Source organism: Puma concolor, chromosome C1 (assembly GCF_028749965.1).
Source record: "Puma concolor isolate L17-30 chromosome C1, mPumCon1.1.hap2, whole genome shotgun sequence".
NCBI classification, from domain to species: Eukaryota; Metazoa; Chordata; class Mammalia; order Carnivora; family Felidae; genus Puma; species Puma concolor.
Window position 1 is genome coordinate 108,686,038 of NC_141674.1, and position 17,180 is coordinate 108,703,217.

General features: G+C 42.8%; 1 protein-coding gene across 1 annotated transcript; it reads left to right on the top strand.

The window, feature by feature from the left end:
* Positions 1–792: 792 nt before the first annotated feature.
* CFC1 (cryptic, EGF-CFC family member 1) lies at positions 793–14,022 on the top strand (the record flags this gene model as incomplete). The annotated part of the gene is given in 6 exon segments (XM_086715270.1): positions 793–853; positions 856–948; positions 1,040–1,213; positions 1,986–2,100; positions 2,366–2,475; positions 13,689–14,022. Coding segments are annotated over 6 exon segments (675 nt in total), but the record flags the coding sequence as incomplete, so codon positions are not given.
* Positions 14,023–17,180: the final 3,158 nt, after the last annotated feature.

The window sequence follows — 17,180 nt, forward strand, 5'->3', positions numbered from 1 at the left end:
GCTGGGCCCTCACCACCAGTACAAGGAGTATGCAATATAAAATTTCCATTTTCCTGTGAAAAGGTTTTGTTCATGTTGGATTTTAATTTTTGTTTGTTTGTTTGTTTTTGTTGTTGTTTTGGTGAGGGAAAGGCTTGTTGCCTTAGCCACAAATGTTTTACATCAGGGGTGGACCACTCCTGTCGCTGTCAACACTGTTAACACTACTGGGGAGAGAATTAGTCCAAGTGTCCGGCCCCCACCCCCCACCCCACCAGATCTCATTGAGGGAACAGTCCTGGAGGCTCCGCATGGGCCCTGCCTGTCACAGCAGGTCATTGCCTAATGGGCCTCCACAGCAGAACCCAGAGATCTCACTGTTGTTTCTCATGGCCTAGGCAGAGGATAGGAAATACCTGTATCTTCTTTACTTATCCACCTTTATGTCCTAGTGCAGTTGTTACAAGAGCTGGAGTAAAGACACCTTCAAGTACAAACCCAGTCATATTTGACCTCCTTGGAAGTTGGTCTTCAGTGTATGGATGAGAGGAGACTCTCACAGCAGACGTGTCAGTGGGAAAATGGTCCGGAGCCACCCTGTTAGGTAAGGACACAGCTCATCCAGATCTGAGAGCCAAGAGGGGCATTTAAAAGCCTCCAGAATAAACTGCAATGCATGCACATTTGTTCCTTCTCATTAAGGGACATGTACACTTCTTTGGTCTCAAAATCTTTCTAAGTCATGACAACATTAATTAAAATCTACAAGTTATAAAACATGGCATAATATTTATTACACATTGAATATTGTATAGACTTATGTTTATATATGATTGCATTACATTTTGAACATATGTAAATTTCTACTTATACTTTTAATATTTTAAACTTCAATAATTTCCTTTAAATATTCTAGGCTTCTGTTTTTTACCAGTTTGGCATTACAGATCATCCACTTGGGAAACAACAGTAAGAAGCATTTTATTTATAGTCTCTTACTTTTTATTGCCTATTTGTTTCTTAATCATTATCAGTCTCATATTTTCGGTGTTTTTAAAAGGTTATCAAAGAGAGAAACATAAAGGTAACAGAGAAGAAATCAACAATGCTACAGTCCAAAAGCTCCTGCAGAAAACACTCAACTGGACCCTGAATAATTTTGGGGAGGTGAATGCAAGCGCCAATGGCTGGAGGCCCCAGAATTCACGTCCCTACTTTCCGGATCTCCAACAGCGTAAGTTGCAAGTCGCGAAGGCGCCCACATTACCTTTGTGGTCATCTCAGTCGGTGGTCTGCAGATTTAGGATCTGAGAAAAACCTGGAATAAATTTAGCATAAAATGAAAAATCCAACAAAGCACATTTTATCATCTTCAAATGATGATACACTATAAAGTGAAAACTATTTCCTAGTGAGGTGTTCTTTTCCTCTGAAAAGTTTTACTATTTCATTGGTAAAACTTTCCATCTGCTCCGGTCCAGAGAACTGCGATTTAAATATATTCAAAACAACCTCCCAACCCAAGATAATAGGGGACCCTTGCTTGGCTTATTGCAGACTGTCAGCCTCCAGACCCCACATCCCGGGGGCGTGGAGGCTGGGGGCGGGGGTAGGCGGTCTTTCTGGCGGGAGGGCTGGAGGTGAGAGGGTTTTCTACAGTCCTCTCTCGGTGGGTGGTCCCCTCCCGGGAGGCCTGTCTTTAATCACTGTCCAGGCAGGTCACAGCCTGACTTTAACATGTGAAAGGAATGAAGAGAGAGAATCCTACTTGCTGGGGGCAGGGATTCTCGTCGGGTCCTCGGACTGGTTTCTGACCCTCCGGTACCCCTGGCAGTTTGCTTTTAATCCTTAACTTAACAAGTAGGGTTTGCCTGAGCAAACACACTTAGCAGGGAGTTAAATTTTATTGCCTTTCCGGGGTGATCTCGCGAAGCCTTCTTCGGGCTTGTCTAACGCGGAAAGCCGAGCGGCAGGCGGAGGCTGACAGCCAGGCGACTCCCCCACAGGTGAGCCCCAGCTGCTGCGCTGCTGCAGTAACGGCGGCACCTGCGTGCTGGGCAGCTTCTGCGTGTGCCCCGCCCACTTCACCGGCCGTTACTGCGAGCACGACCAGAGGCACAGGTGAGCGCGTCACCGCGCGGGCTGCTAGGTCGGTGGGGCGGGGATAATGGGGCGGGGGCCCTGGAGCGGGCACTGGGGCAACCCGCGGGGCGGCGCGTGGCGGAGGGGAGCGGGCTCTGGGGGCTCGCAGGTGGAGTGTGGGGGAGGGGAGCGGGGAGTGGATGGGAGCGGCCGCGGGGCCTGTGCGGGGTGGGGCGTGGATGGGCGTGGGAGAAGGGAGCGCATGCGCGTAGGCAAGGCTAACTCCACCTTGCGGCCTCCCTAGCGAATGCGGCTCGGTGAAGCATGGAGCCTGGACCTTCCTCGGCTGCCGCCTTTGCAGGTGTGTTTTCGCAGCCCTGCACTGCCTCCCCCGCCAGACACCCGGCAGCTGCGGTAAGAGTACCCTCCTCCTATTAGCACAGTCCACACACGCAGGTGGTTGCTCCTTTGTACCTATCTATCCGCAGAGATCTAGCTGTGCCAGGCGACACAGAAATGAGCAAAAATTCATCACTTAGGAAAGTCACATTCGTCGTGAATCACATATAATCATTCTGTGATTATCAGCATATCATTATTATTATTTAAATTTTTATTCCTAAATTTACTATGTCCCGATTGCTGGGTTTAAAAGTGATTTCCAGTGTTCTTCAAGTATCCTTTCAGTGAGCCTACTTTGGGGAGCACACAAGCTGGTAAACCGAGCCAAGCCTGGCAGACAGATTACTGGACTGATTTACCGGATTAAATCTCCAGTGACTTCCTTAAACCACACCAACACCATCTTCTCCAGTGTGAAATGAGGAGGGCATTGGAGCAGGACAGGAACAGGGATGAATGGCTACACGCCACCCTTTAGGGCCTACCAGGTAGTGCTCCCAGGGAAAGAAGGTGTTCAGGCTTGCCACACATATTAAAAGCCAGCATGGTGTGAACACATGGGGTGAACGATCATTTGTGAGGATTCTGAGCAGGGAGCAAACTTCGTGCAAATGTTTCACTTTAAAAAAATTTTTTTTTTTTCTTCAACGTTTTTTATTTATTTTTGGGACAGAGAGAGACAGAGCATGAACGGGGGAGGGGCAGAGAGAGAGGGAGACACAGAATCGGAAACAGGCTCCAGGCTCTGAGCCATCAGCCCAGAGCCCGACGCGGGGCTCGAACTCACGGACCGCGAGATCGTGACCTGGCTGAAGTCGGACGCTTAACCGACTGCGCCACCCAGGCGCCCCTCACTTTTAAAACGCAGTACGAAACATGAAATTTCCTGGGTCAGAAAACAGATGTAACACTCTGCTATGACCTCAAGGGGCACAGTTAAAGAAGGTACAGCATTTCAATCCCACATCCTGCACCCTCTCCCCTCTTCAGCATGCTCTGACCAGACTTCACTGAGGAGCAGTTAATGAAGGCACAGCGCTCAGCCCTCTTCAGTCAATCCTGGTGGCCTTGGCTGTGAGAAGTCAAAACTCCTAAGTCCCCTTTTATGCTCCTCCTTTGTCCTTCTTCTTGTCCTTCTTTGTCTTTGCTCCTGGGCAAATCCCACAGTTGAAGGACACACTTAATGATATCACAGCCCTTCAACCCCACTTCCCACCCCTTTGTCCACTGTCAGGACTGCAGTGGAGGAGCAGCAGTAAGTGAGGATAAGAACCCTCCAAACCAAGTTCTTGCCCCTGCCTTCTTGGTGGGGCCAGTAGTGGAGGAGCACACTGAATGAATGCTCAGCTTTCAACCCACATTCCTATACCTTTCTCCCTCTTCTGCAGCCTTGGGTAGGATTACCTGTCAAAGATGCTTAGTGAAGGTACAACCCATCAACCCCACTTCCTGCCCTGCCCTTCTCATCCAGCTGTGCATGGTGTGGGTGGTGCCAGTAGGGAGACTGTGATTATAGTACAGTATTGGAAAACGTTGTATCTTTCCCTCCCTCTGTCATGCCCACCACATTTCCCAAAGCACCCCCTCTCCTACTGGGCTGTTTGCTGACCTGTGATTCACTAGCTGTTTCTTCTGTGCTCCAGAGAAAGGACACACAAATTAGGGAACAGATATTGATATTGCAGGTGGAACCTGTCTAGTCCTACAAGTGAAGTCATTTCCCACGTGCCACTGGCACTCCCAGCAGTAATGTGGGGAAGGGATTAGCTGTGATCATTTCCCAGTCTCCTGTGCAAAGCCAGCTTGGTTTCAGAAGCAGCAGGGCAAAGACTAGGTCCCAGGCTCTCTGCTTACTATTTTGTATCTTTGGAAACATCCAAGGCTGGGAATGCTGTCTGCCAAGGACAGTGAAAATGGCTCCAAAATGTGGTTTCTGCTCATGAATGTTGAATGAAATAGTCATGTTTCAGAGTGAATTGTCAGGTGCAGAAAGCACAGCAACACTTTTGGACTCTTTGGCCTGTTGATCCTTCTTCATAGCAGATGACTGTGGTGGCTGTGCTGACAGTGGTTATGATAGGAGGGATGATGATGATGGCTGTTTTTGTTAGCACTTGGTATATTTCAGGCACTTTGTACACTTCATCCCATCCGATTCTCTTAGGCCCATGAAATAGGTATTATTATACTTTTTTATATTTGAGGAAACTGAGACTTAGAGGAATTAACTCCTACAGCAAATAAACAGGGTCTGATATTTATTTCTTAAGAGATAATCATGAGAGGCTAGTTGGTATAAAAATATATATACATATAAAATAAAATATATATAAATATATAAAATATATGTGGTATGTAAATATATACAATATAATATGGTATATGTATATATACATATATAATATATAATATATATAATATATAATATGGTATATATAATATAGTATGGTATATAAATATATATAAATATAAAGTAAGATATATTTTATAACGATTATTTAAAAATATTGTAAAGAAACATACCATAGCATATTGATATAATAATAATTAACATTATTCTGTGAATAATAACTAATATGAATCTATGACTAAAATCGCTACCATTTATGGAGTACGTAAGGACATCCCTGAAATTTGTCATATACTTTTTTTAAAATTGAGATATAATTCGCATATAACATTACATTAGTTTCAGGTGTACAAGATGATGATTGAAAATTTGTGTATATTGTGAAATGTTCACCACACTAAGTCTACTTAATATCCATCACCCTCCATAGTTAAAATTTTTTCTTGTGACGAGAACTTTTAAGATCTACTCTCTTAACAACTTTCAAATGTACAATATGGTTTTATTAACTATAGTCACCATGCTGTACATTACAATCCCATTGGTTATTTGTTTTCCAAATGGAAATTTGTACCTTCTGACCTTTGATCTTCACCCATTTGCCCACCTACCAACCCTTGCCTTTGGCACCCACCAAACTGTTCTTGTAGCTATGTTCCATTTTTGTTTTTGTTTTTTTTTTTTTTAAAGATTCTACATATAAATGAGAGCATATGGTATTTGTCTTTCTCAGTTTGATTAATTTAGCATAATGTCCTCAAGGTCCATCTATGTTGTGACACATGGCAAGATTTCCTTCTTTTTTTTTTTTTTTTTTTTTTCAACGTTTATTTATTTTTGGGACAGAGAGAGACAGAGCATGAACGGGGGAGGGGCAGAGAGAGAGGGAGACACAGAATCAGAAACAGGCTCCAGGCTCCGAGCCATCAGCCCAGAGCCTGACATGGGGCTCGAACTCACGGAGCGCGAGATCGTGACCTGGCTGAAGTCGGACGCTTAACCGACTGCGCCACCCAGGCGCCCCAAGATTTCCTTCTTTTATGTGGCTGAAAAATATTCCACTGTTGTGTGTTTGTGTTTTATATATAAATATACATATTTTGGGGCGCCTGGGTGGCGCAGTCGGTTAAGCGTCCGACTTCAGCCAGGTCACGATCTCGCGGTCCGTGAGTTCGAGCCCCGCATCAGGCTCTGGGCTGATGGCTCGGAGCCTGGAGCCTGTTTCCGATTCTGTGTCTCCCTCTCTCTCTGCCCCTCCCCCGTTCATGCTCTGTCTCTCTCTGTCCCAAAAATAAATAAATGTTGAAAAAAAATTTTTTTAAATATACATATTTTACCCACATTTATATCATATTTATATTATATTTATACATATTTATATCATATATTTATCCATTCATCCATCAATGTACACTTAGGTTGCTTCCATATTTTGGCTTCCATATTATTATAAATAATATGCAATGAATATGGAGGTGCATATATATTTTTAAGTTAGTATGATTTATCCTTTATCCTTTGGATAAAGACCCAGAAGTGGAATTGCTGGATCGTATGACATTTCTTTTTTTAATTTTTTAATTTTATTTTTTATTTTTTAAATTTACATCCAAATTAGTTACCATATAGTGCAACAATTATTTCAGGGGTAGATTCCTTAATGCCCCTTACCCATTTAGCCCATCCCCCCTCCCACAACCCCTCCAGTAACCCTCAGTTTGTTCTCCATATTTATGAGTCTCTTCTGTTTTGTCCCCCTCCCTGTTTTTATATTATTTTTGTTTCCCTTCCCTTACGTTCATCTGTTTTGTCTCTTAAAGTCCTCATATGAGCGAAGGCGGTCTTTCTCTGACTGACTAATTTCACTTAGCATAATACCCTCCAGTTCCATTCATGTAGTTGCAAATGGCAAGATTTTATTCTTTTTGATTGCTGAGTAATACTCCATTGTATATATATACCACATCTTCTTTATCCATTCATCCACCGATGGACATTTGGGCTCTTTCCATACTTTGGCTATTGTTGATAGTGCTGCTATAAACATGGGGGTGCATGCGTCCCTTCTAAACAGCACACATGTATCCCTTGGATAAATGCCTAGTAGTGCAATTGCTGGGTCGTAGGGTAGTTCTATTTTTAATTTTGAGGAACCTCCATACTGTTTTCCAGAGTGGCTGCACCAGCTTGCATTCCCATCTTTTTTAATTTTTTGAAGAACCTCCATACTGGTTTCCATAGTGGTCACACCAATTTACATTCCCACCAACAGTGCACAAGCATTCAGGATGTGAATCCTAACTATTGTGCCATTTCTATACTCATCCTATAAGAATAATTATCAATATAAACTAAAGAAATATTTTTGATAGTGTTATTTAGAATACTGAAAATATGACCATATTCTAAATTTAACAGCAGAGTAATAGGTAAGTAAATCCTGTAATGGGATGTTATGAGGATTGTGAAAAACATATGGAAGATAGAATAAAAAATTATGTTTATAATATAATGAGGTGAAAGGATACATCTCGATGCAGGAATCACAAACAGAAAATAACACACTATAAAATCATGGCCTTGTGGCACCTGCAGGCTACCTGAAAGCCAAAGGGTCTCTAAGGGGCCTTCTTGCTCAATCCTGTCTGGGTCCAAGAATGACAGGCTGTCTTAATCCCAAATATAATGCCTTTCCAAGGGCATTCTGATTCAGAAGAGCTCTATTTGTTTCTCAGTTTTTATATAAACTGAGGATAACCTCCCCTCTACCCTCACATACATGTTGAAGGATAAATTTTATGCAAAATAATCTTGTTTGTGGTGTGAGCTATTTTCTGTTCCATGATCTAAAATAATGCTTTGTGAATAATAATTCTAAATAAATATTGAATGGATGACCTTTGACCAATTAGTTCCAAATACAGCTCGAAAGAAGAAACACCATAAAAGCCATTACCTATTATTATATTGCAATTAAAAGAAACCATTTGTAGGGTTCTATCATTGCAGGGTTCTATCAATTGTTCTATCAATTGCAGGGTTCTATCTATCAAAATGATAGGGTTCTATCAATTACCTACATTGCAGGTAACTATCATTATTTCTACTATTTTCTCCATTTACATCTGTTAATTTTGCATTTAAAGAGACAGTGTGGCATAATAGAAAAAGCGTGGGAACATACCTCCAAAATACTTTTTCAAATCCCCAAAAAATACTTTTTATAATGTTTATGATCTTTATGAAAGGTTGAATAACTTGTTTGTATTTCAGTCTCTGCAACTGCAGAATTAGAGCTGAATATTTACCCCATTGATAAGATGTAAAGGCACTAAACCTGTTACATGTTATGCACAGAGTAAATTATTTTATTATCAGTACCATCAACAGTATTCAAGTCAATATGAGGTTTAAAAAATTATTTCATAATCTAGCATTTATATGCAAGTTTACCGAAATGTGTTTTTTAGGGGGCGCCTGGGTGTCTCAGTCAGTTAAGTGTCCGACTTCAGCTCAGGTCATGATCTTGCGGTTTGTGAGTTCAAGCCCCACGTCGGGCTCTGTGCTGACAGCTCAGAGCCTGGAGCCTCTTCAAATTCTGTGTCTTTCTCTCTCTCTCTCTGCCCCTCCCCTGCTCACACTCTGTCTCTCTCTGTCTCTCAAAAATAAATAAACATTAAAAAAAATTTTTTTAAAAGAAATGTGTCTTTTAGGTTGTGAACAATATCCACTAATCGAGGGGCATTAAGTTAATTAGAGTTAAAAAAAAAAAGACAGGGGTGCCTGGGTGGCTCAGTCGGTTGAGCGTCCGACTTCAGCTCAGGTCATGATCTCGCGGTCCGTGAGTTCGAACCCCACATTGGGCTCTGTGCTGACGGTTCGGAGCCTGGAGCCTGCTTCAGATTCTGTGACTCTCTGTGCCCCTCCCACATCATGCTTGCGCGCGCTCTCTCTCTCTCTCTCTCTCTCTCTCTCTCTCTCGTTCTGTCAAAAATAAATAAACATTAGAAAAAAAAAAAAAAGACAACATTCCAACTACCAGGACCTTTGCTTTGTGTTGAGCCAGCCCAAGATCTCATTATACCAACAGGGTGGTTCTTCCCACACATAGTCCCGAAGAATTAAGTGTTTCGTTAGCCTCAGGAACCAGTTTAATATTCTATGATTTAGTCTTAAGTACTGATACAATGAAATAGCAAACTCAAGTGCCTTCAGAAGTAAACAGGTAATGTGAATGTCAGATTGGGGTCAGGTCAAGCCTCACCTCACACTTCACACCCAATTTTAAAAATACATTTCTGGCACCAGCCAATCAACCCACACAAGCAAACAAACATCTTTGGGCCAGAACCAGCCTATATAGGCCCATAGGAGAGATGGCCCTCCAGCATCCTGGCCCTGGCCAGCTCCAAGTGTGCTGTATGGCAGAGAGAGAGAGAGAGAGAGAGACCGACCCTTGGTCCTGCCCTCCAGGAACCACCCTCCCATGATAGGTGCCATTCCAATAGGTGAGCGTCTCTGGGTGTCATGGCAGGAGACAAAGCCATCTGGCTCCCAGAGATATCTGCAAATTGGAAACTTTTGGGAATGTTGGTTCTGGACCTCACACTGAAATCTGATGTTATACTCATCCAGGGTGGTCTCCAAACTTTTTAATTTCCCACTCCATTCCAGTAAAAATACCTGAGATCGTTCCCCATTCAGTGGCGGTAACACAGTTGCCATGCTAGCATGTACAAACTTGCTTTTACTTATATCTTCCTGTTTATACATATGTACAGGACTAATACACATGATAAAAATCTTTGCCATGAGGGGCACCTGGGTGGCTCAGTCGGTTAAGCATCCAACTTCAGCTTGGGTCATGATCTCACAGTTTGTGAGTTCGAGCCCCACGTTGGGCTCTGTGCTAACAGCTGAGAGCCTGGAGCCTACTTCAAATTCTGTGTCTCCCTCTCTCTCTGCCCCTCTCCCACTTATACTCTGCCTCTCTCTCTCTCTCTCTCTTTCTCTCTCAAAAATAAATAAACATAAAAAAAATTTTTTTTAAATCTTTGCTATGTCTGACCAAATCTAAAAAAGGCCTTTTGATAAGTATATAATAAAAATCCCAGATTATAGTAAGTCATCTATTGGTAACAGAGTTTTCTTTTTTGTATGATGTGAATAATGGTGAGCCATAGAACCATTAATTTGGTAGATTCTAATACATACAGTAAATATTACTAAGCTTAGTTTTAAATTTTCCTATAAATGTACAGTAGAAGTTCTAATATTTTCTGTCTAAGCTCTGTGGGTGACCTTGGGCTTCCTGAGAGGGACACCACATGGTGTTCACAGTCCCAGTTTGGGGACCCCTGCTTGCAGGGCTGCCTTGGTCTAACCAAATTCACAAAGCTGACTAAAACAGCCTTTGAGTTTATGTATAAGCAATGATTGCCAACGGGCCTGAATCCTTTCCTATGGGAAGCCTGTTTCTTTCTACCAGGGGAGAGTGAACATTGAAGGTCAGTATGGGCTGACTCTTTTCTCACCTAAATACCTTCGTACACTGTGAGCACCTGTCTTAGCATCAGCTTTTCTGGAGACTTCTCTGGGCCCAGATGTTAGGTTTTCTATTTTGTGGGGTTTTGGTACTCTGAAACAACCCTCTCCCAAGGTGGGGTGGTATGGAGAAGTGGTACCCAGGCCTAGAGTGAGCCTGACCTCAGTCCTATCCTTAATCTAGCCTCCTAGATGGTCCCACCAAAGCCCACCTGTGAACATGTGCAGAGTGGGTCCCTGTTGCAGTTGCTTATCACTGTTTGTTAATTTCCAGTGTTTCATGCTCACCGTAGGTTCTCACATTCAGAGGGCAGGACCAGGCAGGCCTGTCTGGGGTGGGGTCAGGGGGAGGGGGGAAAACACCAGGTTGTGCTGGAGTCCAGCTCCAGCAGGTCCAGGGGTTTCTGAAGGATGAACGGTGTCGGCAAAAAAGTGAAAATAAAACAAAACTAAAACAAAAATGAAAATAAAAAACTAAAATAAAAAGCTAAAATAAAAAACTAAAATAAAAAAACTAAAATAAAAATGGACAGAGACAACAGCAGCGTGTTGAACTGGCCCATTTATTGTAGCAAACGTGGCATTATATATGCTAGTGATTTCCTTGTAGCATACGTCATCTGTGTTTTTCTAACATTACCTAATTTTGAAAATGTTCCTATGTATAAACGACCTTTAAGAAATAACATGGTGATTTTCCCCTAACTTTCCCGCATACCCTTTGATTATAGATTTACTTCTTACATTATTCCATTATGCATCTGCGTTTATCTATAATCTACAAAGCATTTGCTTTGCTGTTCTCGTGAAAGGCCCTCCATTTCTCAACACCTCAAGTGGAACAGTTACAGGGACATGACCTCCTAACCACATGAGGCCAGAAGAACAATGTGTTTGCCTTGGTCTGAGGTGCCAGAAAGGGGCTGAAAAGGCCTTAGAAACCCATGCCTCATACATTCTCAGAGAGACAATGCACCTAGGAACCAATGAACCATTCTAGTTTAACTGACTAGGTTCAGTCATCATCTGGAATGCCTCCGGGGGGCCAGGTGGGCCTAGGGGTTGAAGTCACCTGTGCCCAGAGATACACTCCTTAGTTGCCGGAGTGGGGCTTTCAAATCCATATGTCTCTTCTTTACAGGCCCTCTTTGCTGGCAAAGGTATGAGGCTATCCATCCTGTAAGTAGAGGAGTCTCCATAGGGGATGGCAAGGGCTAAACGTAAGGCCACACCATTTCTTGTGGAACCTTATTTTCTTCCCTAATGGTTCTTTTCCCAGGGGGCCTGCCGAGGGCAATTCCCCAACAGACAATACCCCAGGTAGTTTTAAAGCTAAATTACCTAAAAGCAGGAGTACAAGAAGCTTCACCGTCAGTGGGCCGCCTTGCAGTCACCAATCCGTCCACAGCCCGGGCTTTGCCACTCAGGCTGGGATAGCTCGGCTTCCAGCAGGGTTGGCCTCTGCTGAGCAGTCCTGGGGAGAAGTTTCCTATATTTGGGCCCTTCCTCATCTGCATGCTTACCTGCCCAGCCTTCCCCACATGTAGCTCCAGGTTTGCTTGTGAGAGTGTTCTAGTAGAGACACTGCCCCCTGCCCATGGGGCTTGTGGTTTTCACATAGTAATCACTCAGTAAGGACTTTAGCCAAGACTTCTGCTGGGCCCCACTACCCCAGGACTCCCACCCAGCACCTTTGGGATGGGGTCCAGCCATACAGGCAGCCAGAATCATAGACCCTTAGGGCTCAAAGGGAGACCTACTGTGGAGGAACCCCCTTGTGACAACAGGGAAGGTGAGCACCTTGGGGTGTGGCACTAGCCTCCAAAATGCTGTGAAGCTATTTATTTTTGTGACTTACTCTGTGGAAATACCAGCCATTGCTTTAGGAATTGGTGCTTTCCTCCTGTTTAATAAGCAGTCCCTAGTCAAGGAAATGGGTTATTGCAGGATTTTTTACCTCAATACCCAGGGTTTGTTGTCTTGCTGCTTTGAAGAATGAAGAGGTGGACACAATAAAATGAAAAACACACAAAAGTTTATTAGAGTATAAGTTTAGGAAGTAAGAATGGTATGAAAACTGTCTTTGCAGAGAGGGGGCATTTAAAAGGGAATGTCCATGACTATAGGCAAGGGTCTTTGTTTCAGAAGGTTTTGGTAGCCCCTCCCCACCCCCCCCCACCCCCGCTTCCCCCTTGCTCCTTCTCAGATCCTACCCTTATTGGCTTGATAACTCTAGGTGCTGGGTTGTCTATTCCTGATTGGCTTGACTCCATCATGTGAGGAGTCAGGGTATGGTCATAATGCCCCGCATATAACATAAGTTTTATGGTTTACCTATTTTAGTTATGTATTTTGATTGTCAAATTCCTGAAGGGGAGTAGGTGGTTTCTGTTACATTCTTTTTTTTTTTAACTGCTATCTTTTTTTTTTCAATGTTTATTCATTTTTGAAGAGAGAGAGAGAGAGAGAGAGAGAGAGAGAGAGAAGCATGAATGGGGGAAGGCCACAGAGAGAGGGAGACATAGAATCCAAAGCAGGCTCCAGGCTCTGAGCTGTCAGCCCAGAGCCCAACGTGGCCTTGAATCCGTGAACTGTGAGATCATGACCTAAGCCAAAGTCGGACATCAACCGACTGAGCCACCCAAGTGTCTGTTATATTCTTAAGAGGAACCTTACTCCCGAGGGTCAGTCCCACTCCTCTGGTCAGTCCCTCTCAGCGTTGTTCCAAAATATGTGTTTTTCTCCATCCAAGGACCTCAGGTCCTAACCTTTCTTTCCCTCTCTGCCTATTTTGCCCTATCTTTCCCTATCATAGTGTTAGGACTAAGTTGGGGAAAAGTTGGACCTTCTTTGAAACACATGGATGCAAGCTGTTTTATGTTACTGCATTTCAAATCAGATCTATTTGCTCCTGATTGTTAAATGATTTGGTGTGGAATTCTCTGACAGATCACCTGTGGTCAGCTCACATGCTACATAAGAAGGGCTAAACCCTAAAACCAATAAATTCTCCTTCAGCTCTCTAAGTTCCACAAAAATCCCATTGTTTCTGGCTGCAAGGAAAGGAATATAAAAGCTAGAGGAAGGCACATCTTCTTCCTTGAGCTGTGACCCCCACAGCGGAGGCTTCCTTTTGCTGCCAAGGGAGTTCACTGTCGCATGGGGTGGGGCTTCACAGCCATCTATTCTCGGAGCCTCACCAGAGCAGTCTAGTGAGGAGGCCCCAGCAGAGCAGGGCTTCTAACAGAGCAGGTACAGACCTCTCTGCTTCAGTCTCTTAAAGCCGGCCTGCGACAGTGTGTCTTACATACTCGGGATTTTTTTTTTTCAGACCTGGAAGACTTTCTTGCTGCACGGTCTAATGGAGAAAGAACACAACACATGCTGAGTGTTCTCTTCCTCCTCCCCTGCTTGCTCGTACAAAGCATCCTTAGTGAAGCGGGAGACTCCTGACTGGATCTTAGAGGACCTAACTCGCAGTTCCACACCGGAAGAACCTTGGTGTTCCCAGCACAAGCTTGAGCAAGCATGGTTCTCTGTGGGAAAGCCAGGGCTGTGCATCCACATCGTTTTCTGTGTTGTAGGTAATAGATTTGTTTCATTTCCTAGAACTTAAGCATTAGGTGAATATTTTTATTGTTTAATAAATATTTTCATGAAACAGATTTTCTCCTCTAAGCCTTATTTCAAGGTCTGCAACCTAGAGCAACCATGAGTAAACACTTGTGCTGGGGCCTATTCAAGCCTAAATTACCTCTGATGATTTAAGAATAAACCGAGCGGGGCGCCTGGGTGGCGCAGTCGGTTAAGCGTCCGACTTCAGCCAGGTCACGATCTCGCGGTCCGTGAGTTCGAGCCCCGCGTCAGGCTCTGGGCTGATGGCTCAGAGCCTGGAGCCTGTTTCCGATTCTGTGTCTCCCTCTCTCTCTGCCCCTCCCCCGTTCATGCTCTGTGTCTCTCTCTGTCCCAAAAATAAATAAACGTTAAAAAAAAAAAAAAAAAAAGAATAAACCGAGCATGCGGCCCCTCCCAGATAACAAGTTCCCTTTGAGTACCCCTTCATCTCCCACACACATAGATACACCATGGATGTGGCAGCACTTCATGTCATGCATTTGTTTACTGTCAGTGTCCCCCACTACTCTTATAAATCTTTGGGAGGCAGGGACAGCACCACATGTGCTGTGGGTCTGGCAAAGAGCTGCTGCCTTAAAAAATGCTTCATTGATAAAGAAGCAAGAAGGGGGAGAAAGGGTATGAAGGAGGGAGACAAGACTTGAGGCTGACAGCCACTTTTTTCTCACCTCCTTTTCTGCAGCTTCCCCTACTAAACCAGCTCCTTTGTGACACCTTTTTCAGGGCCTTTGGCACTTCTTCGGATTATCACCATCTCGTTAAAAGGGGAAGATTCTCCATAGCAGAATCCATTCTAAAGACAAGGCAGAGAGAATTCAGTAAAAAGAGGTCAGAGCCTCAGGCTCTAGGCTAGCCCTCCTCTCTTGGAGTCTAGTGATCTGATAGCCAACCAAGCAAGCACAGCTTACCTGCAGCAGGCCAGCCACTAAATCTTGTTACAGACTCAAACTTGTCCACGAACATGATGTGCCTTGCTTGTAGTTCCTAAAGCTGCCTTGCTCTGTTGAACCTAGGAACAGTTTATATGTAGTGATTGGGGAAGGAGGTGAATACATGAAAGGAGAGTGATAGGTTTCTTGAAATCTTGGGTGGGGGAGCCTTGAAACAACCTGAAGGTATGCATTCATGATGGGGGGCATCAGATAATTTCAAGACAGATGTTATCATCTGGTCTCTATTAAGTTTCTATATCAATGTGTAAGCAAGGAATAGAGAGTGAAAAAGGCAGAGTTAATGGGGCTGAAAGGAGGATAAAATATAGCAACATAAAAAGCAACATGAAGTTAGGTTAATAATATAAATCCTACAACTGTAGTACTGTTTATGCTTTCAAAACAGGTCCAGCCACCAAGCATCCAGCCTCAATCTGAATCCCAATCTGAAATCAAGTATGTATAAAGAATTTACGAAAAATAAAGGGACTGAAGGACCCATCTTCCTATCAATCACACAGTACTTGGGAGTTAGGCGTTTCTAAGCTGGATCTGTCAAGTACATTAGCTCTCAGATAATCACAACTCTGGACACTTACCACAACTAGAAATCAGAGGAGTGAAAACAAGAAGAATATTACAAATTATTCAAGTAAAGGATAAGAATAAAATGGGATCAAGAAATGGACTCTGGAATAGATAATACAGCCTGAATTAATATATTAACTGATCAAGATATTGATATTTTTATAAGGCTTATAGAACTTCATTTAAAGAATTCATAGCTGAGTTCAATAGAAAGGCCTTCCCATTGCTCATGTGATGTAAAGCTGCATGTACTGGAGTACTTTTATAGACAGAAAAGTGCCCTGCCTCGAGACAGTTGCCACAATGCTCAACTGTCAAAATGCTGCATTGGAGGGTAGTTTTGACTCTATTTAGATAGTAGAACACTCTACCTATAGGTGAATAGAGAACTCTTGGTGTGAGCACTAAAATGGGAAGTGATGCTGAATTAAATAGGCTACTACTTTAGTGTTACACATAGCATACACACACTACACACTCACATGTAACAATTCAACAAAATCTTTTGAGGCCCACTATAAGCTGGGCCCATTGGCACAGTCCTTCAAGCAGGAAATAGGAGAGAGAAGTGAAACAATGCAAAGGTTGTCAGTGACTACAGAAGTACATCAGAATGGGGCAGGGGCACACTGGAGACACCAGATGAGAGGGGCATGTCCAGAAGATCCACTTTGAAAGCATACATTTCAAATAGATTGGACTTCCATTGAGTTTTTCAGCTTTTTAAGTCCACTTCACTTTATTAGCCTATGTAATACAATTACTTTAAAAATCTATACTATAAATTAGTTTGTTGGCATTTTCAACCATTAGTTATGAAAATATGAATTCAGAATGTGCAATATTCAAATGAATGTTAAAGAAGGGAGAATACAGGAAAGGATTGACTTATCCCCCTATATTGGATCTTTTTATTTATTTACAAATAAAATTGTTTATATTTAAGGCATATAATGTGATGATTTGATATACGTATGTGCAGTCAAGTTAATTAACACACCCATCACCTCACATAGTTCTTTTTTCTAGATAAGAACACTTAGGTTCTACTTTTAGCAAATTCCAAGTATACAATAAAGTATTAGTAACTATAGTCATCATGTTGTGCAATAGATCCCAGAACTTACTCATCTTATACCTGAGTTTACACACTTTGACCAACATCTCTCCATATATCCACCCTCCCAGTGCTGACAACCACCTTTCTTTAAGTTCAGTTAATTTAGATTCACCATATAAGTAAGATCATACAGGGTTTGTTTTCTGTGTCTTGTTTATTTCACTTTGCATAATGTCTTCCAGGTTCATCTATATTGTCCAAAATGGCAGGATTGCCTTCATTTTAACACTGAATGATATTCCTCTGTATATATGTGTACTTATTATGTATATGCACACACACACACACACACACACATACATTTTTATCCATTCATCCATTGACAGACACTTAGGACACATATTGTTATCCATTCATCCATTGACAGACACTTAAGTTTTTCCAAATCTTGGCCATTGTGAATAATGCTACAATGATGAAAGGATTTCAGGTATCTCTTATTTCCTTAACATATATAAACAGAAATGGAATTGCTAGATCATAAGGTAGTTTATTTTTAATTTTTTGAGGAACTTCCATACTGTTTTCTATGATGGTTATATCAACA